Source organism: Oncorhynchus keta, chromosome 4 (assembly GCF_023373465.1).
Source record: "Oncorhynchus keta strain PuntledgeMale-10-30-2019 chromosome 4, Oket_V2, whole genome shotgun sequence".
Lineage (NCBI taxonomy): Eukaryota > Metazoa > Chordata > Actinopteri > Salmoniformes > Salmonidae > Oncorhynchus > Oncorhynchus keta.
Window position 1 is genome coordinate 39,894,194 of NC_068424.1, and position 26,797 is coordinate 39,920,990.

General features: G+C 44.0%; 1 protein-coding gene across 7 annotated transcripts in view; it reads left to right on the forward strand.

The window, feature by feature from the left end:
- The window catches only part of LOC118383018 (MAGUK p55 subfamily member 7-like), a 268,329-nt gene that overhangs the window by 82,660 nt on the left and 158,872 nt on the right, over positions 1-26,797 (forward strand). For all 7 annotated transcript variants that reach the window (XR_008112793.1, XM_052506919.1, XM_052506917.1 and 4 more), the window contains one exon: positions 24,280-24,398. Coding sequence is in view for 6 of the 7 variants with exons in the window: in XM_052506888.1 (XP_052362848.1) it covers positions 24,280-24,398 (119 nt within the window). In the remaining variant the exon portion in view is untranslated. The remainder of the gene's footprint in view (positions 1-24,279; positions 24,399-26,797) is intronic.

Consider the following 26,797-nt stretch of genomic DNA (forward strand, 5'->3'; position numbering starts at 1 on the left):
AAACTCTTTCCACAAAGTTGGAAGCACTGTCACGGCTGATTTCCTCCTCTTCGTCTGAAGGGATCGGACCAAAATGCAGCGTGGTAAGTGTCCATAGTAGATTTGAATGACAAACCGAAACAGTACAAAACAATAACCGAAACGTGAAAAACCTAAACAGTACCGTGTGGTGAAATACAGACACGGGAACAATCACCCACAAAGTATCCACAGACTAGGGCTGCCTAAATATGGTTCCCAATCAGAGACAACGGCCTCTAATTGAGAACCAATCTAGGCAACCATAGACATACAATATACCTAGAAAGGAGACAGCCCCATAAACATACAAAACCCCTAGACAAGGCGAAAAACACATACATCACCCATGTCACACCCTGACCTAACCAAAATAACAAGGAAAACAAAGAATACTAAGGTCAGGGTGTGACAAGCACAGAATCATCTAGAATGTCATTGTATGCTGTAGTGTTAAGATTTCCCTTTACTGGAACTAAGGGGCCTAGCCCAAACCGTGAAATATAGCCCCAGAACATTATTCCTCCTCCACCAAACTTTACAGTTGGCGCTATGCAAGAGGGCAGGTAGCATTCTCCTGGCATCTGCCACACCCAGATTAGTCCGTCAGACTGCCAGATGGTGAAGCGTGATTCATCACTTCAGAGAACACGTTTCCACTGCTCCAGAGTCCAATGGCGGTGAGCTGACTCTTGGCATTGCGCATAGGCTTGTGCGCGGCTGCTCGTCCATGGAAACCCATTTCATGAAGCTCCTGACGAACAGTTATTGTGCTGACGTTGCTTCCAGAGGCAGTTTGGAACTCGGTAGTGAGTGTTGCAACCATACACGCTTCAGCACTCGGCAGTCCCGTTCTGTGAGCTTGTGTGGCCTAACACTTTGCGGCTGAGCCGTTGTTTCTCCTAGATGTTTCCACTTCACAATAACAGCACTTACAGTTGCCCGGGGCAGCTCTAGCAGGGCAGAAATTTGACTAACTGACTTGCTGGAAAGGTGGCATCCTATGACAGTACCACGTTAGTCACTGAGCTCTTCAGTAAGGCCATTCTACTGCCAATGTTTGTCTATGGAGATTACATGGATGTGTGCTAGATTTTATACACCTGTCGGCAAAGGGTGAGGCTGAAATAGCCAAATCCACTAATTTGAAGGGGTGTCCACATAAATGTTGTGTATACAGTATATAGTGTATATTAAGTATTCTGCCAATTTGTAGACATGAAGTATAATATAGATAGATGGTGACCTTGTAGGACCAGTATTTCCTGTCTTATTTCAAACAGGTAAATCTGTAGTCCTTTCAGTGCTGCTGGTGTTGCTGGTAGGTAGCTCGGTGTTTGGCTGTGTCAGAAAGCCACAAGTAGACAGGCAGGTGACTGACACATTTATCCCTCCCTGCCTATATGAGGGCCCTAACAGCACAGCCGGTCACCAGGGCTTATGGGGGCTCACCTGGAGCAAATTAGATGGCAGCCAGCCTATTCCCTCACTCTGTCTGAAACTCAGATCTCCCCAAAGCCTCTGATGAAATAAAAGAGAAACCACAACTAGAGACTTATTAATGCTAATATTTCCCTCCACTGTGAAAGGACTGAGCTGAGCACAGCACTCTGTCTAGTGTCTCTATGGGGCTGTCTGTGCATATGTGGGACTAAGCTCAGCACTTCATGGTGTGTATATATATGGGTGTCGTTTAACAATTCTTGTGATATTTGGTGAATAAATATGGGGTGACTAAACGGACGGAACAGAAGGGCTCCCTACTTAGGATCATGCTGTATTCTCTCTCTCTCTCTCACTCTCACTCTCACAATCTCTCTATCTCTCTCTCTCTCTCTCTCTCTCTCTCCCTCTCTCTCTCTCTCTCTCTCTCTCTCTCTCTCTCTGTATCTCTCTCCCTCTTGCTGTCTCTCTCTCTAACTCTATCTCTCTCTCTCTCACTCTCTCTCTCTCTCTCCTCTCTCTCTCTCTCTCTCACTCTCTCTCTCTCTCTCTCTCTCTCTCTCTCTCTCTCTCTCTCTCTCTCTCTCTCTCTCTCTCTCAATCTCTCTCTCTCTCTCTCTCTCTCTCTCTCTCTCTCTCTCTCTCTCTCTCTCTCTCTCTCTGTATCTCTCTCCCTCTTGCTGTCTCTCTCTCTAACTCTATCTCTTACACCGGCTCAGCTCTGCTCGGCCCAAAAAAACAACAGCCCTCTCTCGCAAATTAAGATCTAATAAATTAAACTAAATAATGGAAAAATGTACCTGAAAAAACATTTAAAAAACGGGAAAACTGGCCTCTAAAATATGACTGCGAGGGGAGCTGAACGTTGGAAACAAACACAGTGTGGCTTTGAGAGGTTTTAATAAATACATTCGAAGCGGATTAAGGAGGCATGTGGTTGGTGGAGCTGGCCCGATGCTTGTGTTTTCAAATCTGTGAGGAGAAGGAATGTGCCCCCAGGAGAAAGAGTGGAAGAGAAAGAGACTGATAGCAGGACCGACAGCTAGGACTGATTACAATGACCTGCTCGCCGATGCTTTATTGGCTGCTGTTTTCTGCGCGTGGGACCTGATACACACACACACACACACACACACACACACACACACACACACACACACACACACACTCATTAATTGACATTCTCACTGAGCGTCCAAGCGGCAGGAAATTACGTTTTAATTGCGCAGGGCTGATCACAGTGGGATGCCCGAGAGATGTGTCACAGCGCAACACGCAACTTCAACACTTGTCTAACAGCTTCACTGGACAGGGTTTCTGTTACTTCCTCTCTTCCTCTCCAGACGAGCAGTGTTTAATAATCTCTCCCCCTCCTCTTTCTCCACCTGATCCTTCTCTTCCTCCCACTCCTCCTCATCCACCTCCACCTTCTCCTCTTCCTTCTCCTCTTCCTCCTTCTCCGCTGGCAGAATTGTAGAGTTTTATTGCAGTCCCAGCTAGGGGAGTTATAGTACACTATTACACCTCCGGTTCAGTGTAACAGATGGAACTAGTAGCCTGTCTGTCTGTCTGTCTGTCTGTCTGTCTGTCTGTCTGTCTGTCTGTCTGTCTGTCTGTCTGTCTGTCTGTCTGTCTGTCTGTCTGTCTGTCTAACTACAAGCTGTCCCTCTCCTAGTATATTTAAAAAAAATTCTTACTGAGATTAAATTAGAGATATTTGTTTACGCTTTGTGTCTGTGGATGTGTAACTGGGAATAGGGTAATGATGTGATATTCCACTATGTGTCTGCGTGCAGTCAGCTGAGCTGTAGAGTAGAGAGTATTGATCTGAAGGTGCTCGGGGGAGTAAGTGAAGCATGGAAGCAGCGCGGTGGTCGGTTGGTTGCCAGTTCGCCTTGACTCTTTAACATCCCATTCCTGAATTTCAGCATCTGTCTGATGTACGCTACAGATGCTACTAGCCTGTCTCTGTCTGCTCTCCTGGAGCGTGCATGGAAGTGTTCTGCCTCTTCTGGTGTGTGCTCTGAGGGGGTGTTTGGTCCTGATAGCTCCATTTCCTTCCTCTGTATGTGGGTAGATTGTTGTGGCCTCTCCCCTGTGAAGGAGGAAGGGGTGGGGGTCCAGCCTAACCTCTAGGGGATGGCTGGGTTTACTTCTGAATGGACAAGAGCATTCTTGCTAGCTATACCTTCTTACACTCTATCTACAGTGAGACTAGATGACGGTAGCTTGATGTCTTCTTAGACCCCTAGCAGCCAGACTAGAGGTGGTTAACCTAATGATGTGGTTGCTCTGTGCCGTTTTACACACTTTCACTAATGTTACAATAACAGTTATATCCCTTTAGTGGGACATTAGTGTTTGATTATATGATCCAACTGAGGCTGTTGACAAACTCATCTTTGATGTCTCATCACAATGCCCTGTTAACTGTCCATCAGAGTCCGGCCCAGCACCAGCATCCATCTACCCTCTGACAGGCTCATCTCAGGACCCTGTGTGCGTCCCAAATGGCACCCCAACACTTCTTTTGACAAGAGCCCTTTTGGGCCCTGGTCAAATGTAGTGCACTATATTGTGAATAGCAGGCCATTTGGGACACATACTCTGAGGATTGCATGTTTCTTACTGAAATGTGGCTGTCATCAGACTGTAGTGCCGCTCTTATTGAAGCTTTTCATACGCTATCAGAAAAGGGGAAAAGGGTGGGGAGACAGCCTCTATTTTTACTAATGCACTCAGCTGTAAGGACATTTCATTTGGCAACTTAGTTTTTTTTAGCATCATGCTGTAATGTTTAAATGTCAACCACCATTGCTGGCCATAACTCTGTATAGGCCACCAAAGTACTGCCCCACTTTCTTTACTGATTTATCTGAACTATTGTCTATTGACCTTGAGAACTATGATAAAATCATTGTGTTGGGTGATTTTAATATGTATGTTTACAAAGAGACTACCTCCAAGGCCATTGCATTTATGGATCTTTTGAGCTCTATGGACTTTATCCAACACGTTACTGGGTCCACCCATAACCACGGACATACTCTGGACCTGGTTTTTACCAATGGGCTTTCTATTGACATATCCTCTATTGTTAATGTTACTGTATCTGATCACGACTGTGTATTTTTCCAACTTTGTTGCCAATAGCTCAGGGTAATACTGAACACATTATTAAGAAACTCAACCACCTATTCTGCCTTCTCCTGTGACGATTTAGGTGATAACTTTAATAGCAAATTAAAGGCAACCATTGATGCCATAGCTCCAGTAAAGTTGAAAAAGCACACATCGAAAAAGAGAGCTCCTTTGATGAGTGAGGAAACTAATCAATTAAAGAGAAACTGCAGAGCGGATGTGAAACTGCAGAGCGGAAGTGGAGAAAGTCAAAGTTGCAGGTCCATTATGATATTCAGAGAGAGAAACTTGGCATGTATAACAAGGCAATTATAAATGCCAGATGGGCTCATTTTTCTAACTTGATCACTATTAATCAGAATAATTTGAATGTGCCCTTCTCAACCATCGATGGCCTGATAAATCCTACCCCCACAAACCTATGTGAATTTTACTCCACATTTGAATGTGATGAGTTGGCAGCATATTTCAGAGATAACCAACATTAGGCTGGGGATTAGTCAAGCACTATCACTAGTCAAGCACTATCACTAGTCAAGCACTATCACTAGTCAAGCACTATCACTAGTCAAGCACTATCACTAGTCAAGCACTATCACTAGTCAAGCACTATCACTAGTCAAGCACTATCACTAGTCAAGCACTATCACTAGTCAAGCACTATCACTAGTCAAGCACTATCACTAGTCAAGCACTATCACTAGTCAAGCACTATCACGAGTCAAGCACTATCACTAGTCAAGCACTATCACTAGTCAAGCACTATCACTAGTCAAGCACTATCACTAGTCAAGCACTATCACTAGTCAAGCACTATCACTAGTCAAGCACTATCACTAGTCAAGCACTATCACTAGTCAAGCACTATCACTAGTCAAGCACTATCACTAGTCAAGCACTATCACTAGTCAAGCACTATCACTAGTCAAGCACTATCACGAGTCAAGCACTATCACTAGTCAAGCACTATCACTAGTCAAGCACTATCACTAGTCAAGCACTATCACTAGTCAAGCACTATCACGAGTCAAGCACTATCACTAGTCAAGCACTATCACGAGTCAAGCACTATCACTAGTCAAGCACTATCACTAGTCAAGCACTATCACGAGTCAAGCACTATCACTAGTCAAGCACTATCACTAGTCAAGCACTATCACTAGTCAAGCACTATCACTAGTCAAGCACGAGGCACTATGGATGTATTTTCCCTGGATGACACAGACATGCTCAGGAAAGAGATATCACAACTTAAGCATTCTATCTGCCGTCTCGAACATATCCCCACCACCTTCTTCAAAACCGTTTTTAATTGCATATCTGAAGTGCAAGCTATTGTTAATCACTCCCTGTTCAGAGGCACTTTCCCCATTGCACTAATAACTGCTAAGGTGAAACCCCTTCTGAAGAAAAGTAATCTAGATTCTTCAGCTCTTAGCAATTTCGGGACAATCTCCAACCTTGCATTCTTATGCAACATTCTGGAAAGATTGGTGTTCAAACAGCTAAATTATTTTTAGTGCCAACTATATATTTTTTTTAATTAAATCTGTTTTTTTGTACCCACCACAGCACAGAGACAGGTTTGACTTTGGGTCTGGCAATGTTCAGTTCATATATGTTACCCCTTGGCAGCGTTATCAGAAAGCACAGCATTGATTTTCACTGCTATGTAGATGATACCCAACTTTTCTGTGCCACCAGAGAATCTTAGGTCCACGGATAAATGATTAGATTGTATTAGTGATTCAAATACTTGGATGACTAAATCTAAGACTGAGGTACTTATTGTTGGAGCCAAAGCACAGAGAGAGAATTTAGCCACATATTTTAATTAATGGGCAATAAAGACAAGACACCAGGTAAAAAAAAACACGTGTTATTTTAGATTCTGAACAAAATGTTGAATCACACATTAGAAATGTGACCAAAAATAGCTTTTTACCACCTGAGGAACATTGCCAAGTTGCATCCGTTTCTTTCTAGCTGATAAAGAGAGACTCATCCATGCTTTTATTACAAGCAGGCTTTTCCTACTGTAATACTCTCCTGTCTGGTCGACCCAAGAAAGCGATTGGTCTACTGCAAAACATACAGAATGCACGGGTACTGACCAAGCCCAGACGGAGATCACACATTACAACGGTTTTACGGTCTGTGCACTGGCTGCCTGTGAGTTTTAGAATTAATATTAAGATTATTCTATTGGTTTTTAAATCAATCCATGATTGTGCACCCCAATAACTTAAAAAGCATGTCAGACATGCCAGTTATGAACCCACTAGGTCTCTCAAGTCTTCTGGCGCTGGCCTAACTATCCCAAAGCCTTTTCCTTAGAGTGCTTTTTTAGTTGTTCAGTTTGTGTAATTCTTTACTTTTTTAATCTTATGTTTGTTGTGTAGTAAATATTTCAGCTTTGATTTTCATTGTTTTTTTGTTTATTCCTGTAAAGCATATGGCGTTGCATTCCATTTCTGAAATGTGCTGTATGAATAAAGCTTGATTTGACTTGATGCCCGTTTATTAAAGACCATTAAGGTTTACTATGTTATTCTGGGCCATACCAGCACGTTCTATCAAGGTTTACTATGTTATTCTGGGCCACACCAGCACGTTCTATCAAGGTTTACTATGTTATTCTGGGCCATACCAGCACGTTCTATCAAGGTTTACTATGTTATTCTGGGCCATACCAGCACGTTCTATCAAGGTTTACTATGTTATTCTGGGCCACACCAGCACGTTCTATCAAGGTTTACTATGTTATGGTCCTCCTGTGGCTCAGTTGGTAGAGCATGGCGCTTGTAACGCCAGGGTAGTGGGTTCGATTCCCGGGACCACCCATACGTAGAATGTATGCACACATGAGACTGTAAGTCGCTTTGGATAAAAGCGTCTGCTAAATGGCATATATTATATTATATATATGTTATTCTGGGCCATACCAGCACGTTCTATCAAGGTTTACTTTGTTATTCTGGGCCATACCAGCACGTTCAATCAAGGTTTACTATGTTATTCTGGGCCATACCAGCACGTTCTATCAAGGTTTACTATGTTATTCTGGGCCATACCAGCACGTTCAATCAAGGTTTACTATGTTATTCTGGGCCATACCAGCACGTTCAATCAAGGTTTACTATGTTATTCTGGGCCATACCAGCACGTTCTATCAAGGTTTACTTTGTTATTCTGGGCCATACCAGCACGTTCTATCAAGGTTTACTATGTTATTCTGGGCCATACCAGCACGTTCAATCAAGGTTTACTATGTTATTCTGGGCCATACCAGCACGTTCAATCAAGGTTTACTATGTTATTCTGGGCCATACCAGCACGTTCTATCAAGGTTTACTATGTTATTCTGGGCCATACCAGCACGTTCAATCAAGGTTTACTATGTTATTCTGGGCCATACCAGCACGTTCAATCAAGGTTTACTATGTTATTCTGGGCCATACCAGCACGTTCTATCAAGGTTTACTGGTCCGCAGCTGCATTAAAAGATAAGGGGAGTTTGCTATACACATCTGGGATAGGTGGGGGATAGCCTCGTCCCCGGGCTGAGAGAGAGAGAGAGCTGGCGGACGAGATTAGGCGGGGGCTAGATACACCAAACATACACATGGAAATCTATTGAAGACACAACTGCTTTATCAGATACTTTATTTTAATGTCGCTAATGAGTGTGTGTGTGTGTGTGGGGGGGGTGACTGTATGTATGTGTCTCTCTGTCCATATGTGTGTCTCTGTCTGTGATTCCAGTCATCCCCTTCTCTCTTCTCATCCAACCCCTTCCCACTGCTGTCGAACAAGGCAATGTCTATTTAATAGCCAGGGGTAATGAGAGGCAGATCTCCATATTGTTTATCACTCACTGAGCACCTCAGGCTCTGCCTGCCTTATAGCTTTCACAGACACACACAGGCAGCACAGCTAATAATGGAGCTATGAGGGATATGACAAGAATGGCCATATTCAATTTCTTCCTAGTCTAACAGTACACTTTTCCATGCTGATGTCAAGAATGTAGATTATCTGGAATCTGTGGGGCTGGAGTTGAGCAAGGAGAGAGGGGTGCCGAGCGCGGCTGCGGAGGTTCGCTACGGGAGCACTTTGTTGATTTCCAGCCATTTGTCGTCCTCCCAGACCGTTGCTCCGCTCTGCTCACTCTCTGCCACAGGGATACAGAGCTGAAACACAAGGATTTGTTGCCACTGGAAGCGCTCCCTGTTTCCAGTTACATCACAACCCAAATTTCCACATCACTTTGACTGTGTCTCTAATGGCACCCTATTCCCTATATAGTCTACTACTTTTGACCAGGGACCATAGGATCCCGTTTGCACTATATAGGGGATAGGGTGCCAGTTTGAGACGCAGCCTTTAGCAAACCGACAGAGAGGTAACGAGAAGAAGAGGTATTTATTATTATATGTAGGGCTTTTTTAAAAGGGATAATGATATCGTCCGACTGTCCCCTTCTTCCAAAGTACACAGAGTATATAATAGGTCATTTCTGGGTATAGGAGATGCTCAATTGCATTAGAAAGAGGCTGAACACAGCCAGCTTCACAGACCATGTGCACCACCAGGCCATAAGGCAATGGGAGATATAATAATGGCATCCCACTGGAGGGAGAGAGAGAGAGAGGGAGGGAGGGATGGAGGGAGAGAGGTCATCTCTGGGTATAGGTCATGCATGAGAGAGAGGTGAAAAAGAGAGCGCCTGATGGATATAGTAAAGTGGAAGGATGAAAAAAATGAATGATGAGGCTCATGCTGAAAGACCCAGCCACGTTTCATCTTCAATGCCCTTGCTGATGGAATGAGGTTTTCACTCAAAATCTCACGATACATGGCCCCATTCATTCTTTCCTTTACACGGATCAGTCGTCCTGGTCCCTTTGCAGAAAAGCAGCCCCAAAGAATGATGTTTCCACCCCCATGCTTCACAGTAGGTATGGTGTTCTTTGGATGCAACTCAGCATTCTTTGTCCTCGAAACACAACGAGTTGAGTTTTTACCAAAAAGTTATATTTTGGTTTCATCTGACCATATGACATTCTCCCAATCTTTCTGGATCATCCAAATGCTCTTCAGACGGGCCTGGACATGTACTGGCTTAAGCAGGGGGACACGTCTGGCACTGCAGGATTTGAGTCCCTGGCGGCGTAGTGTGTTACTGATGGTAGGCTTTGTTACTTTGGTCCCAGCTCTCTGCAGGTCATTCACTAGGTCCCCCCGTGTGGTTCTGGGATTTTTGCTCACCGTTCTTGTGATCATTTTGACCCCACGGGGTGAGATCTTGCGTGGAGCCCCAGATCGAGGGAGATGGTCTTGTATGTCTTCCATTTCCTAATAATTGCTCCCACAGTTGATTTCTTCAAACCAAGCTGCTTACCTATTGCAGATTCAGTCTTCCCAGCCTGGTGCAGGTCTACAATTTTGTTTCTGGTGTCCTTTGACATCTCTTTGGTCTTGGCCATAGTGGAGTTTGGAGTGTGACTGTTTGAGGTTGTGGACAGGTGTCTTTTATACTGACAACAAGTTCAAACAGGTGCCATTAATACAGGTAACGAGTGGAGGACAGAGGAGCCTCTTAAAGAAGAAGTTACAGGTCTGTGAGAGCCAGAAATCTTGCTTGTTTGTAGGTGAACATATACTTATTTTCCACCATAATTTGCAAATAAATTAATTAAAAATCCTACAATGTGATTTTCTGGATTTTTATTTACAGGCTTCTCTCATCTTTTTAAGTGGGAGAACTTGCACAATTGGTGGCTAACTAAATACTTTTTGACCCACTGTATAAAACAACGCAAGTTTCAAGACTTCGTGCTTGTAAGCTAAAATTATTATGTCGAATTCTTGCCATCAACAAAATGTTGAATATTTGGGGCATAAAATCATTGAAGCTCTGCAGATTTTGTTGTGAGGATACAGAATCAATAGACCATTTATTTTGGTATTGCCCTCACGTAGCCTGTTTCTGGTCTCAGGTTCAGGAATGGCTGAAAATGCATAGCATTGATCTAAAATTTACCCTAGAAATAGTACAGCGAGGAGATCTGGAGAGACCGGGTCAGTCAATGACTAATATACTAATACTCTTAGTAAAAGTATTTATCTTCAACTCGCAATCTGTTTATTCTAATCGATTGTACGTTAAATATCACACAGCATAGTTAAAAGATATGTCTTGCGTAGAAACCCAAAGTGGGTGGCCAGCAGAGATAGATGTGATGGGCTGAGGGTTGGGATGTGGAATTGGAGACAAGTGGGTGTGTATTTGCTAGGAGATAGAATGATGGTCAAAGATAAAAAAAACATTTTTTAAGTCTAAATAAAACATAATAAAAAGTATGTTTGAATGACACTGAGGGGCAGTGTTTTTACAACTAATGCCGGTTTGCCTGAGACTGATGCCGTGCAGGTGTTTGGACACATGCATATTCACACACTCTCATTCAAATAAACACATACAAGAACACACACATACATATAATAGTGCCAGACATGCACACAAACATATACAGTTGGCATTGCTGTTATGATTTGAGTTGTCCTTGATGTCCTTTGTTTTACATTTATTTTACTTTTTTATATGTTTCTTTGCATTGTTGTCTGCTGTTTTCTTCTGTTCTTTTATTTTTTTCACATTAGTTAATTCTCTTGGTTGTTGGTGCATTTGGGGGGGTTCTTGGGGGTGGGGAATGGAATTCATTGTATTTTTTACGTTTCTTCTTAGGGGGGGACTGTGGGAGGGGTCTCGAATGTTTGAGGGACAGCTATTAGGGAACTGTGGTGGGATCTTGGAGGGTTCGGGTTCGTGTGTGTCCTTCTCCCTGAGTGCTGCGCGCTCCAAAGCACCTCTCACTCACATGGCTCTCCGTAACATGATCAGGTCTTTCTCACAAGCTACAAGTGAAGAGAGACACATCGGGGACACAACTGCTCGTGTCCACATTTGCTTTTCGTCAGCCGGCAAGATGAGTAGGCCTAATGAACAGCAAAAGCACGAGCCTATGTCAATCTACTATAGTACCAAAGCTGACCTATTCTGTGCGATAAATAAATATTCCAAACATAGTCTGGGAAAGTTGTGGGATGCCATAGATCCCAAATGAATACAACCACTAGCATCAAAAAATGTGGCTGACGCAACAGATCAGAAGGTTTAGCTTTAAATGTTGTTCAACTATTAGGCTATTTCTTCATATTATAATGCACACATGGCAGTAGGCTATAAGCACGAATCAAAAGTGACCGCAAATGCGATTTTGCATGTAATGCTTTTATTAGAAAGGTACATTTTTATGGTGAAAATGATCTTCCCCAAACTTGAAACTCACATGCTGCTTATGTATGTCAGTTAGGCTCTACACTCCTTGTAAAGCAGATTAATGTGCTTCATTGTAAGTTATTTAGTGATACAAACCTTGTCAAAACATATGGGCTAGGCTACATGAGGTGTGCGATATATTTTTTTTGGAGCTTCTTGCCTTATGCTGGGCATCATTCACAAGTGATAATATACACTGCTCAAAAAAAACCACCAGCATATGGTCTCACAAGGGATCTGAGGATCTCATCTCGGTACCTAATGGCGGTCAGTCTACCTCTGGCGAGCACATGGAGGGCTGTGCGGCCCCCCAAAGAAATGCCACCCCACACCATGACTGACCCACCGCCAAACCGGTCATGCTGGAGGATGTTGCAGGCAGCAGAACATTCTCCACGCCGTCTCCAGATTCTGTCACATCTGTCACAGGGGCTCAGTGTGAACCTGCTTTCATCTGTGAAGAGCACAGGGCGCCAGTGGCGAATTGGCCAATCTTGGTGTTCTCTGGCAATTGCAAAACGTCCTGCACGGTGTTGGGCTGTAAGCACAACCCCACCTGTGGAAGTTGGGCCCTCATACCACCCTCATGGAGTCTGTTTCTGACCGTTTGAGCAGACACATGCACATTTGTGGCCTGCTGGTGGTCATTTTGCAGGGCTCTGGCAGTGCGCCTCCTGCTCCTCCTTTCACAAAGGCGGAGGTAGCGGTCCTGCTGCTGGGTTGTTGCCCTCCTACGGCCTCCTCCACGTCTCCTGATGTACTGGCCTGTCTCCTGGTAGCGCCTCCATGCTCTGGACACTACGCTGACAGACACAGCAAACCTTCTTGCCACAGCTCGCATAGATTTTTTATTTTTTATTTCACCTTTATTTAACCAGGTAGGCAAGTTGAGAACAAGTTCTCATTTACAATTGCGACCTGGCCAAGATAAAGCAAAGCAGTTCGACAGATACAACGACACAGAGTTACACATGGAGTAAAACAAACATACAGTCAATAATACAATATAAACAAGTCTATATACAATGTGAGCAAATTAGGTGAGAAGGGAGGTAAAGGCAAAAAAGGCCATGGTGGCAAAGTAAATACAATATAGCAAGTAAAACACTGGAATGGTCGTTTTGCAATGGAAGAATGTGCAAAGTAGAAATAAAAATAATGGGGTGCAAAGGAGCAAAATAAATAAATAAATTAAATACAGTTGGGAAAGAGGTAGTTGTTTGGGCTAAATTATAGGTGGGCTATGTACAGGTGCAGTAATCTGTAAGATGCTCTGACAGTTGGTGCTTAAAGCTAGTGAGGGAGATAAGTGTTTCCAGTTTCAGAGATTTTTGTAGTTCGTTCCAGTCATTGGCAGCAGAGAACTGGAAGGAGAGGCGGCCAAAGAAAGAATTGGTTTTGGGGGTGACTAGAGAGATATACCTGCTGGAGCGTGTGCTACAGGTGGGAGATGCTATGGTGACCAGCGAGCTGAGATAAGGGGGACTTTACCTAGCAGGGTCTTGTAGATGACATGGAGCCAGTGGGTTTGGCGACGAGTATGAAGCGAGGGCCAGCCAACGAGAGCGTACAGGTCGCAATGGTGGGTAGTATATGGGGCTTTGGTGACAAAACGGATTGCACTGTGATAGACTGCATCCAATTGGTTGAGTAGGGTATTGGAGGCTATTTTGTAAATGCCATCGCCAAAGTCGAGGATTGGTAGGATGGTCAGTTTTACAAGGGTATGTTTGGCAGCATGAGTGAAGGATGCTTTGTTGCGAAATAGGAAGCCAATTCTAGATTTAACTTTGGATTGGAAATGTTTGATATGGGTCTGGAAGGAGAGTTTACAGTCTAACCAGACACCTAAGTATTTGTAGTTGTCCACGTATTCTAAGTCAGAGCCGTCCAGAGTAGTGATGTTGGGCAGGTGAAGGTAGCGATCGCTTGAAGAGCATGCATTTAGTTTTACTTGTATTTAAGAGCAATTGGAGTCCACGGAAGGAGAGTTGTATGGCATTGAAGCTTGCCTGGAGGGTTGTTAACACAGTGTCCAAAGAAGGGCCAGAAGTATACAGAATGGTGTCGTCTGCGTAGAGGTGGATCAGAGAAGAGAGTCGGTCCAATAATTGAACCCTGTGGCACCCCCATAGAGACTGCCAGAGGTCCGGACAGCAGACCCTTCGATTTGACACACTGAACTCTATCAGAGAAGTAGTTGGTGAACCAGGCGAGGCAATCTTTTGAGAAACCAAGGCTGTCGAGTCTGCCGATGAGGATGTGGTGATTGACAGAGTCGAAAGCCTTGGCCAGATCAATGAATACGGCTGCACAGTAATGTTTCTTATCGATGGCGGTTAAGATATCGTTTAGGACCTTGAGCGTGGCTGAGGTGCACCCATGACCAGCTCTGAAACCAGATTGCATAGCAGAGAAGGTATGGTGAGATTCGAAATGGTCGGTAATCTGTTTGTTGACTTGGCTTTCGAAGACCTTAGAAAGACATGGTAGGATAGATATAGGTCTGTAGCAGTTTGGGTCAAGAGTGTCCCCCCCTTTGAAAGGGGGATGACCGTAGCTGCTTTCCAATCTTTGGGAATCTCAGACGACACGAAAGAGAGGTTGAACAGGCTAGTAATAGGGGTGGCAACAATTTCTGCAGATAATTTTAGAAAGAAAGGGTCCAGATTGTCTCGCCTGGCTGATTTGTAGGGGTCCAGATTTTTCAGCTCTTTCAGAACATCAGCTGAATGGATTTGGGAGAAGGAGAAATGGGGAAGGCTTGGGCGAGTTGCTGTTGGGGGTGCAGTGCTGTTGACCGGGGTAGGAGTAGCCAGGTGGAAAGCATGGCCAGCCGTAGAAAAATGCTTATTGAAATTCTCAATTATGGTGGATTTATCAGTGGTGACAGTGTTTCCTATCTTCAGTGCAGTGGGCAGCTGGGAGGAGGTGTTCTTATTCTCCATGGACTTTACAGTGTCCCAGAACTTTTTTGAGTTAGTGTTGCAGGAAGCACATTTCTGCTTGAAAAAGCTAGCCTTGGCTTTTCTAACTGCCTGTGTATAAAGGTTTCTAGCTTCCCTGAACAGCTGCATATCACGGGGGCTGTTCGATGCTAATGCAGAACGCCATAGGATGTTTTTGTGTTGGTTAAGGGCAGTCAGGTCTGGGGAGAACCAAGGGCTATATCTGTTCCTGGTTCTAAATTTCTTGAATGGGGCATGTTTATTTAAGATGGTTAGGAAGGCATTTTTTTAAAATATCCAGGCATCCTCTACTGACGGGATGAGATCAATATCCTTCCAGGATACCCCGGCCAGGTCGATTAGAAAGGCCTGCTCGCTGAAGTGTTTCAGGGAGCGTTTTACAGTGATGAGTGGAGGTTGTTTGACCGCTGACCCATTACGGATGCAGGCAATGAGGCAGTGATCGCTGAGATCTTGGTTGAAGACAGCAGAGGTGTATTTAGAGGGGAAGTTGGTTAGGATGATATCTATGAGAGTGCCCGTGTTTAAGGCTTTGGGGGGGTGCCTGGTAGGTTCATTGATAATTTGAGTGAGATTGAGGGCATCAAGTTTAGATTGTAGGATGGCTGGGGTGTTAAGCATGTTCCAGTTTAGGTCGCCTAGCAGCACGAGCTCTGAAGATAGATGGGGGCAATCTGCAGGCTATCTTTGCAGTAGATTGCAACACCGCCCCTTTGGCAGTTCTATCTTGTCTGAAAATGTTGTAATTTGGAATAAAAATTTCAGAATTTTTGGTGGTCTTCCTAAGCCAGGATTCAGACACAGCTAGAACATCCGGGTTGGCAGAGTGTGCTAAAGCAGTGAATAGAACAAACTTAGGGAGGAGGCTTCTAATGTTAACATGCATGAAACCAAGGCTATTACGGTTACAGAAGTCATCAAAAGAGAGCGCCTGGGGAATAGGAGTGGAGCTAGGCACTGCAGGGCCTGGATTTACCTCTACATCGCCAGAGGAACATAGGAGGAGAAGAATAAGGGTACGGCTAAAAGCAATAAGAATTGGTCGTCTAGAACGTCTGGAACAGAGAGTAAAAGGAGGTTTCTGGGGGCGATAAAATAGCATCAAGGTATAATGTACAGACAAAGGTATGGTAGGATGTGAATACAGTGGAGGTAAACCTAGGTATTGAGTGATGAAGAGAGAGATATAGTCTCTAGAAACATCATTGAAACCAGGAGATGTCATTGCATGTGTGGGTGGTGGAACTAATAAATTGGATAAGGTATAGTGAGCAGGACTAGAGGCGCTACAGTGAAATAAGCCAATAAACACTGACCAGAACAGCAATGGACAAGACATATGATGTGCCACCCTGGATGAGCTGCACTACCTGAGCCACTTGTGTGGGTTGTAGACTCCGTCTCATGCTACCACTAGAGTGAAAGCACCGCCAGCATTCAAAAGTGACCAAAACATCAGCCAGGAAGCATAGGAACTGAGAAGTGGTCTGTGGTCCCCACCTGCAGAACCACTCCTTTATTGGCTAATTGCCAATAATTTTCACCTGTTGTCTATTCCATTTGCACAACAGCGTGTGAAATTTATTGACAATCAGTGTTGCTTCCTAAGTGGACAGTTTGATTTCACAGAAGTGTGATTGACTTGGAGTTACATTGTGTTGTTTAATTAAGTGTTCCCTTTATTTTTTTGAGCAGTGTATAATTAACAAGTGAGAGGCTAATATTGTCACGCATCAGACTGTTCTTGATTTAATCTTGTCTTTACATATACTAAATAATATATGTGTGAAATTTGTTTTGATTTAGGATGGACCATTATCATGAACCTGTCACGAAACGGGCAGAAGGAAAAAATCTATGCACTTAAATAGTGAATGGAGGACGCGTTACCCATCGTTAGTTTTCATCCCAGTCAGGTAGGCTATACTCCTGTTGTAAAGGTAAGCAGTGTGCTTAATATTAGGAAAGTTGAGAAATAAATATAGTAGGTCTAGCCTTTAGAAGCTGGTGGGATCCTCCTCTTTTTAATAGAGGCCATTACTCTGTTTTCTCGCGCAATTGCATAGCCTATAGAAATGTTGCGCAACATGAGCTCATGGGCTCTCATGAAGTGTTTGATTATATTTTTGATGACTTTTGACAGCCTTCATGACTTGTGACCACTGGTGTGGCGGTAACGGATACCCCAACAGCCCTAGTCACAACCAGTTTTATTAACAGTAATTAGTCTTGGAAAAGTGTTGAGACTGAGCCAGTTGTCCCAATGCCATCTGAAAAAGGAAACATTTTACTTAACAATTTAGGAGTGTTTGCCTGTTGAAAGAGAGAAAGGTTACTAAAAGCCACTAATAGTGGAGAGTTCTGTCTCTCTCTTTCTCCCCTCTCTCATTATCTCGTTCTCTCTCCTCTCCCTTGTCTAAGTGTGCTGCTGTAGTCTGTTAGAGGCCTGAGGTTTTCTGTCCTTCCCGGTGGATATTCTAAATGAAGAGCTAAATCATTTCTACTACACATTATTAGACTACACAGACTGCAGCTGCTGCCTCCCTCCTTCCTTCATCTCTCTCTATCTCTCTCGCTCTCGCTCTTCTGCCTCCCTCCCACCTTTTCAGACAGCAGACAGGCTTGAAACATGTTCGCAGTAGAGCCATGTTTCAAACGCTGACCCCGAAGAGGTCCCATGTGTTGTCATGTTTTTTTTCTCCAGAAAGGAGAGAGTGAGAGAGCATTTTTCTCTCAATAAATCCCTGACAGATATACGTTGGAGACTAATAATTCATTCAACACCTGCAAGTCAAGAGGAGAGTGGTAGGAGGAGGGGGGGAACAGGGGTAAAGAGAGGAGAGGGAAGAGCGCGGAGAGGGGGAGAGAGGAGAGGAGGGGAAATCAAGCTGGAATCCAACGTTCATTTAAGTTCATTTTCACCACCTCTTTCATGCCCCACTCTCTATCCCCCTGTCTCTCCCTCTGTCTCGCTCTCTCCCCCTCCCCATCGTTCTCTCTCTCTCTGTCTCGCTGTCTTTCGCTCTCCCCATCTCTCTCTCTTTTTCCAGCCCTCCCCCCTCTATGTTCTTAAAAATCTCCCCCCAGATCCCATGCAGCGAATCATAAAAACACTATTGTTAATAAACATAACTCAAACAGTCCTGGCACGGCAGCCGACGGGTGTGTTGTGTGCCATAGAAGTCAGTGTGTAATTCTGAGGGGCATATTTCATATTTGAATGTACTCCTCCTACCGGCCGTGTTGTATTAGCCCTGTGTAATTACCATGGTTGTGTCCCAAATGGCACCCTATTCCCTATACTTTTGATAGGGCTCTGGCAGCTTAGAGTTCTGCTCCAGACCCAACCCAAGACCACTGACCCATTGTGACTATGAATCCAATAAGGATTTTGTTTAATTCATTTCTTTGTTAAATTTCTTATTTTAAAGAAAAGGCTCTGAATCTGAAAACACTGTTATTTTGTCTTGACCGCTCTAGAGGTGTGGACATGTGAGGGGAAGCTGGGCTAGCTCTTCTTCAGCAGAGTGTGGTCACCATTTCCCCTTACTGTAAACCACCTGGAGGCCTTCAGACATAGAAATAGAATGGAAAAGTCCATTCTAGTAATTCTATTTCTATGGCCTTAGCCCTCTCTGGACCCTGGCTACACCTATAGCCCTCTAGACCAGGGTGCTCCAGTCCATTACTGTATGGATGTTCTAATTAGCATAGTTCTATGCCCTCAGCAGTCCTTTCTGCGCTGCCTCTCAGCAGGCTGCTCCCACCACTTCGTTGCCCCAGGCTGAACATCTGGCTCTGGTCAAAAGTAGTGTACTATATAGGGAATAGTGTGCCATTTGAGACGCAACACATTACTGTTTCCACAACATAACAAAACCCAGTGGCTGGTCAGTCCGCGTCGACAGTCCACCCTGGCAGGTCAGGGCCCGGCCCATTAGTCCAGCCACTTAGGGACCTGAGATGGGCCAGACTGAGCCAAGCCAAGCCAAGCCAAGCTGGCCGGAGCCAAGCCATGTTTGAAGAAAACAAGCGTGCTGCTCGCCCTTTGGTGGTGGTGATGGCTACTAGCTTGGCCTGGTCTGTTCTCTCTCTCTACTCTCTCTCTCCACCTCTTTCTCTCTCTTTCTTTCACTCTCCCCCTCCTTCTCTCTCTCTCTCTCTCCCCCCTATCTATCCCCCCTCTCTACTTTCTTACTTCCTCTCCCCTTCACCCTCTCTATCTCCCTATTTCTCCCTCCCTCTCTCTCCATCTACTTTCTTCTCTCCCTCACTTTTTCTCCCTCTCTCACACTCTGGCTGGAGTGTCCGATATCACAGCTCTGTACAGGGCAGTCCGGTCGCCTTGGTTTCTCTCTGGCTCTCTGTCCAACACACAGTTCAGCTCAGCCTTGCTCGGCTCCAGCCGAGTGGTACTTTGTGTACTTTGTGGTACTTTTGTTTCTTTTTTTTTGTTTCTCTCTCTCCTCCCAACTGCTGTTGTTCCATGCTCCTTATACACACTGTTGTTAGTCAGTTCAGCCTCAGCCTCGCACACTGACCCAATGACCAGCATGACCCAGTAGTAACAGTTACTATTCTAACGTTTAAGAGTCTATAGCATTGATCTGTTCCCCAGATTTCACATGAATCAGGATGATCTTTATAGTTTTCCACGCTGTGTGGATGAGGTGGAGAGGAGAAGAGGGGAGGCAAGAGGAGGAGAGACCAAAGACCCCCAGACCAAAACACCTTATGAAGAGTCTGCTCTTGATTCCGTGGTGATTGCTTTTCCACATCTCTACCTCCCTCCCTCCACTCCACCTCATCCAGTGTACCTTTAAATATTTTATAATATGACATGACTGTTCGGATTTACAAGTTGTGAATTAATGAGAGAAACAGATGTCCCTGTAGCTAGCCTGTAGGCTGTTGTAGTTGGCAGCTTGTAGCTGGACCTGTAGGTTTTAGGTCCAGGGCTTGGAAGGTCAGGACAGAGACCCCAGGCATACAGGGCTGTAAGCTTACCACACTCAACTCTCTCACCTCTATCTTCGGGCTCTCCCTTTTTCTCTCATGTCCACTCTCTCTCTATTTATATCTCTGCTTATCTCTGGGGTGTTAACATTACACAGAGGAAGATGTTATCTTCATATATCCTATGTCTATCTGTGTCTTCGGAAGTCCAAGACCGTAAATAACACACATCCAAATCTAAACCAGAGCAGTTAGTAACATATGACAGAAGATAGGCTCTTTCTCTCTCTCTTTCTCTCTCTCACAGCAGCCTCATGAACTCAGCCACTGTCTGTCCCAAAGTGTCCCATGATTACCCCCACCAACTACACACATCCCTTCCTCCATCCTTCCTCCCTTCCCTGGCTTGGTCTGTCAGTCAGGGGATGAGTGTTTTCGATCAATCACTTTGGGAACTAATGTTTCCACTTCAGTTCAGCTCAGTCCACTCTAGAGAAGTCCTTCAATTCAATACATGTTCCTGATTGTGCATGAGAGTGAGTCAGTGTTAATAGTTTCTCAGTGAGGGTGTTGGAGGTTTCTGTGTGTGGTCAGAGTGAGTGTTAGGTATGTGTCTGTGAGAGATGTTAAATTAAGAGTTTTGCTCTCTGTGTGTGTGTGTGTGTGTGTGTGTGTGTGTGTGTGTGTGTGTGTGTGTGTGTGTGTGTGTGTGTGTGTGTGTGTGTGTGTGTGTGTGTGTGTGTGTGTGTGTGTGTGTGTATGTGTGCGTAAGCCAAGCGTTGTCTGGGCTATAGGAGGGCTGTTGCTAGGGCATGCACAATTACTGTATAACTGTGTAATCGACGGTTATGGATGAAAACCATCATGAAAATATAATAAAATAACAGTCGTAACTATTTGGGTGGGAAGGGGTGTAGTATGAACAGCTGACTGAATGACCACGATGCAGCAGCACACAGAAATATAATGAATGGAACGGGCTTGGAACCTCTAACCTTGGCAATTTGGCTGGTAAAATCATGGGTGCAATCACAATGGCTGCCTGGTATTGTGATGCAATTATTTCCATGGTAATGTAGAATGTTCATTCAAATTATGTTAACTGATATGGCTCATGCAAGGGAATGTCTTTTTTGTAATGTCAGTTGAGTTGAATCAACAAATCACAGCACATATTTTACTTCCTGCTTTGCTCCTATTGGTACACTCGCAATTGCCGCCAATCCACCTATTATGTCTTCATTGACTTGAATGGGGACGCCCGTTCTATTCATTCCATTTCTATGGCAGCACATGCAGTCAGGAGCGGAGGAGAGGAGAAAGTGTTTGTCTGTTTTTTTGCTATTCTAGCAGTTATTACGGTGACCGTGGTCATTTGGCTAGCCATTTACCGTCATCCAAAAGGCCCTTGTCAAAGTGCACTAGTGGGGAATAGGGTGCCATTTTGGCTGCAGCCTTTGTGTTCCCTCAGATGGTTGTTCCCCTGATCTTAATCTGGTTCTCTTTAAATATAATTTCATAAAATCCATTCTTCTAATCCAGGGAGTAAGCCAGTTGAGTCCCTGTGGAGTTGTCTGCTGCTGTTTGTTTTAAGGGGAGATGGTCTGTGGTTCAGATGGACACTGAGTAGCTTTTAATTCAGCACCAGGGCCAGACACTGACCTACTCACCAGGCAGCATAGACCTAGACCAGTCCCAATACACTACTTAGACCCTTAGACACTACTTAGACCCTTAGACTGTTCCAGAATACACTGAGTATACCAAACAGTAGGAACATCTTCCTAATATTGAGTTGCACTACCCCCCTTTTTCCCTCAGAACAGCTTGAATTCCTCAGGGCATGGACTCTACAAGGTGTCCAAAGCACTCCACAGAGATGCTGGCCCGTTTTGACTCCAATGCTACCCACAGTTGAATTAAGCTGGCTGGATGTTCTTTGGGGGGTGGACCATTCTTGATACAGAAAGGCACGTAAATGTTTTTTCTTTCCCATTCGCCCTCTAAATGGCACACATATACAATCCATGTCTCAATTGTCTCGAGGCTTAAAAATCCTTAAGAGTCTATTCTGTTGTGTGCCAACAAAAATAAGGGGTTAAACATTTCCACAAAATATATATATATATTTCCTGAGCTTTCTTATACCTCCAAGATATAGGACAGACACTTCAAAACCTTACCCGAGCTTTCTGATGTGTGCCTCCTCTCTCTCTATTAGTCTTTTTCCCCCATTTATGAATGTGTTATTCAATGTGTTTCTATGGGCTAAGTAGTAAAGGCCAAATTGAACTGCTTCACATTTTAGAGGTTAACTAACCTGTTTCCTCACCTTCATTGACACTGATTGAAGTGGATTTAACAAGTGACATCAATAAGGGATCGAATCTTTCACCTGGATTCACCTGGTCAGTCTGTGTCATGGAAAGAGCAGGTGTTCTTATTGTTTTGTATACCGGTCAAAAGTTTTAGAACACCTACTCATTCAAGGGTTTTTCTTTATTTTTACTATTTTCTACATTGTGAAATAGTAGTGAAGACATCAAAACAACGAAATAACGCAAATGGAATCATGTAGTAACCAAACAAATGTTAATCAAATCAAAATATATTTTATATTTGAGATCCTTCAAATAGCCACCCGTTGCCTTGATAACAGCTTTGCACACTCTTGGCATTCTCTCAACGAGCTTCATGAGGTAGTCACCTGGAATGTATTTCAATGAACAGGTGTGGGATTTCTTTCCTTCTTAATGCGTTTGAGCCAATCAGTTGTGTTGTGACAAGGTAGGGGGGTATACAGCCCTATTTGGTAAAAGACCAAGTCCATATTATGGCAAGAACAGCTCAAATAACCAAAGAGAAACGACAGTCCATCATTACTCTAAGACATGAAGGTCAGTCAATACGGAATATTACAAGAACTTTGAATGTTTCTTCAAGTACAGTCGCAAAAACCATAAATTGCTTTGATGAAACTGGCTATCATGACGAGGAGAAGTAGTAGGAAGGATCGGAGGACCAATGTGCAGCGTGGTAAGTGTCCATATTCTTTAATAAGAATAATGAACACTGAACTAAACGACAACGTGAAATAACAAAACCGAAACAGTTCCGTGTGGAACAAACACTGACACGGAAAATAATCACCCACAACTCAAAAGTGAAACCAGGCTACCTAAGTATGGTTCTCAATCAGGGACAACGATTGACAGCTGCCTCTGATTGAGAACCATACCATGCCAAACACAGAAATCCCAAAACATAGAAAAAGGAACATAGACAACCCACCCAACTCACGCCCTGATCATACTAAAACAAAGCCATAACAAAAGAACTAAGGTCAGAATGTGACACACATCTCAACATCAACTGTTCAGAGGAGACAGGCGTTTCACAAAGATGAGTCGGACCGCAGAGTGAAGGAAAAGCAGCCAACAAGTGCTCAGCATATGTGGGAACTCTTTCAAGACTGTTGGGAAAGCATTCCAGGTGGAGCTAGTTGAGAGAATGCCAAGAATGTGCAAGGCTGTCATGAAGGCAATGGGTGGCTATTTGAAGAATCTCAAATATAAAATATATATTGATAAGTTTAGTATCATTTTGGTTACTACAAGATTCCATATGTGTTATTTCATAGTTTTGATGTCTTCACTCTTATTCTACAATGTAGAAAATAGTAAAAATAAAGAAAAACCCTTGAATGAGTAGATGTTCTACCTTTGACCGGTAGTGTATGGTCCCAATACAACCACGCTCCACTTAGTCCTAGGACAGCAGGTCTTAGACTGAGGCATTTCCATCCAGACCCAATACTCGATCGACAATTACACTCACTAAAGGGTTTCCAGAACCAAAACAGCCAGTAGTTAACCAGAATACTGAGGCCCTTTCAGACTCAAAAACTAGAACCATTGTAATAACGTTGAAAAAATACTTGAATTGGGATAAAAGCAAAAATAGTATTTCAGTACAGACTGAGATTGATTTATTTGTGGGATTAATTGCATGTGTGTGACATTGACTGTGGAGTTCCTGGAACAACAAGAAGTGCTGTGACAAAGGCAGGTAGTGCCGAGCCGTGAGAGGAAGTGGCTTATTGCCTCCTGCTGACCTGTTCTGGTCTGGTCCAGTGAAGGACTCTCTGTAGACATGAGCAGCTCAACACCATGGTCGCTTTAACCTGGGTTGGTGATACTTTCTAGAACTTCCTTCCCCCCTCATCTTCCCCTTGAGAACTTTGAGGGTATTTAGCTCTTTGTGTCTGTGTGTGCGAATGTGTTTGAGTGTGTCTGTCTGTCTTTCTGTCTCTGTGTGTGTGTGTTTTGTTTGTCTCTCACAGTGTGTGTTATCTGATGACCGCTGACTGTGTCGTTTCCTCCTCTTTCCCTCTCTTTGTGCCTCCAGACCTGTATGAGCTGCTGTCTGCCCTGCCCTCCCAGCTCCAGCCCCATGTTGACAGCCCGGACGACAGCACCTTTATACACGACATGTTCGGAGAGAGGAGCCTCCACTCGCTGGTCAAGGTAAACCTACTCTACATCTTCCCATTTTCCGCTCTTCATCCTCTAAAGAGGGGTGTGTGTGTGTGCATGCTTGCATGTGTATGTAAGGGTAGCGTTAGGATCATCAAGAGATCCCTCCCTTTATTCTTCTCTCTCTCCCCCTCTCCTTTTCATTGTTCTACACTTTAAAAAAGGGCGATATCTAGAACCAAAAAGGGTTCTCCGGCTGTCCCCATAGGAGAACCCTTTGAAGGACCCCTTTTTGTTCCAGATTAGAACCCTTTTGGGTTCCATGTGGACCCCTTTCCACAGAGGGTTTTACATGGAGCCAAAAATAGTTCTACCTGGAACCAAAATGGGTTCTCCTATGGGAACAACCACAGAACCCTTTTGGAACCCTTTTTTTCGAAGAGTTTACTCTTTCTTTGTCTTTTTGCCTCCCTCCATCTCTCTCACCTATCATGTCTCTCTCCCTTTCTCTCACACACACTCCTCCTTCTTTCTCAGTCAACCTCTCCTCCTCTCTCTCTCAAGTCACTGTCTCCTTTCCTCCTCTCTCTCTATCTGAAGTGGTTCTCTGGGCCAGGCCAGGCGGCAGGGTTGTTGAAACAGATAGCTCCGGAGATGAGGAGATGAGGAGATGAGCACACTTGATAACTTTATTTCTCTGGCAAACAGTTCTAACGAGGGAACCACATGCCTTCAGTACAACAGGCTGCAGTCTGCCTGCAGTTTGTCTGTCCCCCTCTCTGTGTGTGTCTGCAGACTACAGCAGCCTTCTGTACTGTAGTCAGCAGCACCACTCTTCCCTCTATTCTGTAATTCATCCCTCTATCCTCCCTCTATTTATATACTCTCCCTCTATTCCTCCCTCTGTTCTTAGGGACAAAGCCCAGGGTTTACATGCAGTATCAGCCTCCACGACTAGTGCTCACTTTTCTTCTTTTCATCTTTAGTATTACGTTTACAGGTGTGTCGTTTGAGATTTTGGCAATGTGTTTTTATGGGTGCATCGTGAATGGCACCCTATTCCCTATAGTGCACTACTTTATAGGGAATAATGTGTGACTTAAGACACATTTATGAAATAGCTCAGATGCTTGGGTAAAAGACCTGAGGTTGACTTAGGAAACCAAACAGGGACATGTTATGCTCAGTTTGTTATGCATGACTTTGGACGAAGGCATTTTCACCAGATAATGATGGGTAGGTCTGCATATGTTCAAAGTGCAGATTGTGTCAGCCCAAAGACAAGCTCATGTAAAATGGTACAGATATAATTATGGTAAAGATTGTGGTCACATTTCCATAACATTTAGGCAGGCATGTGGGTGGACCTCACCTGGGGCCTCATTTATAAACGTTGCGTAGGCACAAAAGAAGGCGTACGCCACTTTCTAAGCAAACTTGACGGGAGAATGTGCGGTCCCTCCACGGACACTTTGACCCATACATACGCACATAAACTGCAGAAATGAGAAACTGCAGAAGGATGAAACTCGAGAAACGGTGTGAAATTGATGTAAAATAAACTGAAATATTACCTCTCACGTATTATATATGAAGAGTTCCCTGGAGTGCACATAAAAAAAACACACACACAAAAACATAATTTAGGATAATAAATACAAACGGAGATATCGGTTTTTGCAAAAGAACCCCTCAAATTTGTTGTACAGTTTAATTGGGAATCATATTTAATTGGATCTGTAATTATTAAACAATACTTCCATGTACTTGCATTAAACAATACTTTTATGTATTCTCATAAAAAGTTAAACAGTAGGACAATTTGCGATGAAACAAAGCTGTTTTCGATGCCTCAGTCGGGCAGATACGAGTGCGCAGTTTCATATATTGTCATCACATGTTCGTTGCGCAGAGCTGTCAATGTGATAATTGCCCTATCATTGTCAGTTACAATCAGGGTAATTACCACACCTTGTCGTGGGTGCGTGTTGGTGGCAGGGAAGTCAGGCGCAGGAGAACGAACTTGGTATAAAACGGAGTTGTTTAATAAGTGCTGACCAAACTCCAAAAAACAAAATATATAAAAATAACAAAGTGGGTACAAAACCCGTCGCACACCAACACATACTAGCACAATCACATACAATAAAACAATCTCCGACAAGGACATGAGGGGAAACAGAGGGTTAAATACACAACATATAATTGATGGGATTGTGGAACCAGGTGTGAAGGAAGACAAGACAAAACCAATGGAAAATGGAAAGATGGATCAGTGATGGCTAGAAGGTCGGTGACGTCGACCACCGAACACCGCCCGAACAAGGAGAGGGACTGACTTCGGCGGAAGTCGTGACACACCTGAAGGTTATGTTATGCAATTGGGTAGCTTTGACAATCAAATGGGTGGGTCCTTGGCCAGCTCTCCCTCTATCTCTCTCAGAATGACC